At 42.3% G+C, this 5,950-nt stretch overlaps 1 protein-coding gene across 1 annotated transcript in view; it reads left to right on the forward strand.

Annotated features, from left to right (window-relative positions):
* The window catches only part of GOLGA5 (golgin A5), a 62,763-nt gene that overhangs the window by 44,876 nt on the left and 11,937 nt on the right, over window positions 1-5,950 (forward strand). The window contains exons 8-9 of the mRNA XM_007944501.2: window positions 1,819-1,917; window positions 4,568-4,793. Coding sequence (XP_007942692.1) covers window positions 1,819-1,917; window positions 4,568-4,793 — 325 coding nt within the window. The remainder of the gene's footprint in view (window positions 1-1,818; window positions 1,918-4,567; window positions 4,794-5,950) is intronic.

Genomic DNA, 5,950 nt, shown 5'->3' on the forward strand with positions numbered 1-5,950 from the left:
GTATTTTCACGCAAATTCTTCTGCTAATTGGGGTTTAGTCCAATTCTGTATCCTTCCCTTCAAGGCTCAGGGGTCCATGATTATCTTCTGTGTCTCTGTTAATTGGTTTCCCTTTTCTTTGTTGAAGAGGGTCTGTGCAATCCTTCTGCCTAGTCCGCCATCTTGCCGGAACTCCTGTTTATTTATTTTTTAAATCCGTTTGTAGGACCTCTCTGTATGTTAGGGAAATTAGCATTTTGTCTATGATACGAATTTCAAATATGTTTTCCTGATTCATCATTTATCTTTCAGTTTACTTAGGTCAGGGCTTTGTTTTGTTTTCTTGGCATGCAAAAGTTTGAGTTTTCTGTATTCAGAGTTATCATTCTTTCTGTTACCAGCTTCTGATACATAAAGGAATTCGCTTAGGTAGTTTTCTTCCAATACTGTTATGGTTTCATTTTTGCATACAAATCTTTAATTTACTAAAATTGTTTCTAGTGTGTGGGATGAGGTATGGATCCACTTTCTCTTCCTCCAGGTGGCTGCCTACTTGTCTGAGTACCATTTTGGGAATAGTATATCCTCTTCTTTATTGAGTTCACATGCTACCGGTACCTTAGCCTGAAATTCTCAGGTACCTTGATCTGTCCTAGGTCTGTTCTTGCATTGGTCAGTTTATCTGTTTATACACTAGTACTGCATTGTTTTTAGACTACTAAGATGTTGTAGTTTGTTTTAATCTCTTACGTGGTGGGTTCCCTTTTTGAGAGTCTTCCTGGCTCTTAGGATGCGTGGTTTTCCAGATCTAGAGTCACCTTCTATGGTTTAAAAAGGAAAAAAAGGTTTGTTTTTATTAGGATCACACCAAATTTATAAATTACCTGAGAGAACTCACACTTGTGTGCTGCTGACTTCCTGTCATTGGAGTCGGCTCAATGGCAGTGAGCTTGGTTTGGTCTCCTGTGGAGAGTATGGTATGACTTTTCCATGTTAAGGTATTTTTATGTGTGCTTTAGAAGTTTTAAAGTATTCTTTACAGAAGTTGTATGTATTTACTGTTAAACTTACTCCCTTTTTGTTGCTATTATACATTGGGGTCTTTTTTCCATTATATCTTCTAACTGGCTCTAACTGGTTATTGTTTTTAATAAACCTATTGTTTCTCATACATTATTTTGTGCCCTACCACTTTCATGAATTTTTATTGTTTTTCTTCATTTTCTCATGTACTTGCCCATTTTTGTAATGGAGCGTGTGTGGCTTGTTTCTTTAAACATCCATTTTTGTGAGTTTTATTGCTAAGAGTATGTTATGAGTATACCTTCCAGTTGGTTGTCATTTTTATTAACGTGTACGAGATTCTTAAGGGATAGCTCGTTCTCCATTGTTGCTGCAACATCAGAACGATGTGTGTCTTTGTCCTTTGGTGATCGTCCTGTTAACAGTATGTTGTTTGTTGTTGTTGTTGTTATGTGTGAGTCGGACCCGACTCATAGCAACCCCTCCTTGGGTTTCTGAGGCCGTATCACTACAGAAGTAGATTGCCCAACCTTCCTTCTGAGGAATGGCTGGTGGGTTTGAACCGCCAGCCTTCTGGTTAGCAGTCAAGTGCCTTAGGCACTGTGCTACCAGAGCTCCCTAACAGTATGTAGGAACCTGTATTTACCTCGTGCTGAAGCGTAACTTTGTATTAGGCCCATTCAAGCCTATTCCTGTATTCATTCAGTATATGCTCAGCAAATGTTGATTGAGTGCCTCCTGCGTGCTGTTTGAGGCCCTGGAGAGAGATCAGGGAATGCTGACTTCACTTTTGTTGATTTATGCCTCCCTTTGTAGGAATTCCACTACATAGAAGAAGACCTGTATCGGACAAAGAACACACTGCAAAGCAGAATTAAAGATCGAGAAGAAGAAATTCAGAAACTCAGGAATCAGGTACAAATCAGCATTCACAACTCAGGAAAAGATGTCGCCGTAAAGCTGCCCTTCTTTAAGGATGTAGTGAGACCTTCCCACTGCCTTTCCTTGCCCTGCACCCTGTGGCTGCACTAGTTGGATGACGTATTTCTGACCTGCTAGAGTTCCCACCTGATACCCCATGAGTCTGCATCTGCTGTGCTCTCTGGCCGACCCCTCACAGAAGGATCTGCCAGCTGCAGCCTGAGGGGTGTGAGCACCACCAACATGTCCTGCCTTAGCACAGCGGCAGTGGTTCCACTGGTCACCACTTTCATGATTGTGGCTGCTTTTCCTAGGAAAATCCAATGACAAATCTTCCTGGTAACGATGGATAGTGCTTTCGTCAGGTCACCAAAACCTTTTTTTAACTCTGAAAATGTGAAACATACAGAAAAAATAATGGCACTCATGGGCCTACCACCCAGATTTACTATGAAAAAAAAAACCCGTTGCTGTCGAGTAAACTCTGATTTGTAGTGACCCTATAGGACAGAGGAGAACTGCCCCACAGAGTTTTCAAGGCTGTCATCTTTACAGAAGCAGACGGCCACATCTTTCTCCTGTGGAGCAGCTGGGGGGTATGAACCCCAAGCTTTTGGTTAGCAGATGAGTGCTTACCCACTGTGCCACCGGGGCTCCCCAGATTTACTAAAAAGCCTGTGTCATTAACTGGTAGACACATGCACTCACTTATGCTGCAGGTCCCTATTGTCCTTTCCTCCCTTCCATCTAGATGACTGATTCAGTTAATGCCTGACTCAACCATTTACATAATTCATGTAAAGATTTATTAATTCTTCACAGGAGATGGGAACAGGTCACAGCTAACTGATTAGAGTGTTTCTTTCTCCTTATTATGCCTACATTGTGAAATAATAACGTGATTGCTAGCAGAAAGTCCAAGAAAGAAGGAAGGTGCAGAAACCCAGAACACCAGGTCGTTTGGTCCTTAGATAAACATTCCTGTGTTTACTAAATACTCATTTAGTACCCACCATGTCTAAGGCGTTGTGCTATTTTTGGTAATTAAGAATTAACCTTAGGAAGATGTCTCTTGGGGAGTTTTGATCTAATTAGAGAAGAAAACTTTGTCTTACAAATTCATTGAAGAGGCACAATTGATGCCCATAAGACAATGTTATCAGAGTGAGTGATAAATGCCAAGACGGTCTGGGGGAGTCAGAAAAGACTAGGATCACACAGACTGGAGTGATTGGAGAGGGCTTCAAGGAAGAGGTGTTGAAGGGCAGGTGGAGCTTAGATCAGAGAAGGCAAAGAGTTTTCCAAACAGGAAGTTAAGAACAGCAGAGCAGAGGCTGAATGGGAAGAGAGGGAAGTGGTGTAAGACAAGAGCAACTAGAGGAGAGAACAACGGAGGCTTTTACATAGCACCTGTCAGCCAGGCCCCACTACAGAGCTGTCACGGAAGACCTCCAGCGTGCGGAAGGAATGGTCCTCATTTACAGATGAGGAAACGGGTTCAGAAAGTGCAGCAGTTTGTCCAACATCAGGTAACTAGTAAAGTGCAGAGCAGAGCTGCAGGCCTGGCCCATGTGCTTTGCACTGCACTGCAGCTGGTGAATCACCGAAGGTTTTGAATCCAGGCTAAGGAGTGTGAACTGTTCAGCTTTCAAACGTTTGTAACCGTGGTGCCACAGTAATGCATTGTGTCAGCACTCATGGACAAAACCAAAACAAATGTCACAAGATGTTACCCTCGCACATAGTGTGCTGTACACTCTTGTGTCCCATTCTGTTCTATTACATTTATTTTCTTTAAATGTCATTGTTGAGAATATATGCAGCAAAACACAGACCTGTCCAGCAGTCTCTGTGTGTACAATTCTGACACTGATGCCATTACTCAAGTTGTACCAGCATCTCATTCTCCTTTTACAGTTGTTCCTCCCTCATTGACACAACTCACTGTACCCTAAGTTCCTCTCTAATCTTTCAGGTTGTTGCTGTCAGTTGGATCCCATACAGATAGTTCTTAAAAGAGTACAATGCTCAAGGCAGACTTTTTTTACTGGTTAAGTTAAACTGTTGTTTTGTTTTAAGAAGACTTTAGGGGATATTTTTGGTTTAAAGATTATGTCAAGTCAACAGTTTAAGGGATTCATCCACCCTCCATGACTCCAGAAATGCTAGAGTCCATGAGAATTTGAAATTCTGTTTGGCATTTTCCCCATTACATGTTTTTTGAATGCTGGTTGCAACCCACCAGATTGATTCCATGACTCACTAATAGGGTTCAGCCTATGATTTGAAACCTTGTGGTCATGAGCATGAGATAATCTGGTAAGTTATGTAGGCCTTTGTTTGGTAGTTCCAGTGTTTTTGTATATTGATCTTGTATCCTACAATCTTGCTAACCTCACTTATTCTAGCAATTTTGGGGGATTTTCTCATAAGTTTTTTTTATATAAAATGATTATGTGTACAAATAAGGAATCTACCAAATTAAAAAAAAAAAAAAACCACCCCTGAAGATAGTGAAAGAATCGTGTAACGTTTTATGAAATCAAGCAATGCCACAGTTTACCTGTGAGACTGTAGCAGTCGGGTTTCTCTGCTGTATGACTTTGATTTTATGTAATAATTTTGTGAACACTCTGCCTTCCAGCTGACCAATAAAACCTTGAGCAATAGCAGCCAGTCCGAGTTAGAGAACCGACTCCACCAGCTGACGGAGACCCTCATCCAGAAGCAGACCATGCTGGAGAGCCTCAGCACAGAAAAGAACTCCCTGGTCTTCCAGCTGGAGCGCCTCGAGCAGCAGACGAACTCTGCCTCCGGGAGCAGCAGTAACGGCTCCTCCATCAACATGGCTGCGGTCGACAGTGGCGAAGGTAACCCAGAAAGGGGCTCCCAAAACACGTCGTTCATTTCCTTGCCTTCCAGCCTTGTGAATTCAAACCCCATTTTGAAAAATTACAGGAATCTCATTTTTATTTGAAAAGAAGCATCATCCATTGAAGGACCCACTTTTCTCCTGATGTGAAACCTGGACCCTGGGCTGTTTACTGTTTTTATCAGTGAATTGGATAATGGATTAATTAATGCCTCTTGATGTTAATATTATTGATAATTGTGTTGAAGTATATCAGACACTTAGAATGATGCTGACCAGGCCAGTAATTCAGTAGAGAGGGGCTTTCAGGAAACACGAAGCAGGATTTGCTTGAACAGCCTTCCAGTGAATAATTGTGAATTCTGAAGCTGACACATAGTGGTCTCAGTGTCCAGAGACTGACCTAACAAAATCCCACAAACTGGAAGCTGACCAGAATAGAAGTTTATTGTCTCACGGTTCTGGAGGCTGGGAGTCTGGAATCAGGAGTCTGGAATTTTCTGAGGGTGGCAAGGGAGAGAGTGTTCCATGCCTCTCTGCTGGCTTCTGGTGGCTGTTCCTTGGCTTATAGACACATCTTCACATGGTCGTCATCTCTCTCTCCATGGCTGTTTCCTTTAATACGATGCACTCAAGTGGGATTAAGATCCACCCCGCTCCAATGTCACCTCCTGTTAGGACTTCTTCAAAGACTGTCCCAAACAAGGTCACATTCATAGGTACTAGGAGTTAGGACTTCAACACGTCTTTTGGGGCCACAATTCAGTCCATAACAGTAGTTCATACAAGTACATCCATATTCTAATTTCAGTAGCAAAATCTATAGATTCCCAAAATATATCACTGAAAAGGATGTTATGGTATATGTTTCAGCAGATCGGGTGTTTAAGCCTGGAATTGCATGAAGTCCACCACACGGTCATTAGTCAGCAAATCTCAGGTCTTTGTCCTCAGGTTCCTCCACCACCCCCCCCTTATGTTTTTTTAATAACATGAGTGACACACGGTCCTTGTAGAAAGAGATACAAAATTGTTGTTGTTGTTGTTAAGTGCCGTTAAGTTCCGACTCATAGCGACCCCATGCACAGCAGAACGAAACACTGCCCGATCCCGTGCCAGCCCCACAATCCCTGCTATACTTGAGCCCATCATTGC

The sequence above is a fragment of the Orycteropus afer genome, unplaced genomic scaffold (assembly GCF_000298275.1).
Source record: "Orycteropus afer afer isolate SDZICR_OR568_19922 unplaced genomic scaffold, OryAfe1.0 scaffold00127, whole genome shotgun sequence".
Classification (NCBI taxonomy): domain Eukaryota; kingdom Metazoa; phylum Chordata; class Mammalia; order Tubulidentata; family Orycteropodidae; genus Orycteropus; species Orycteropus afer.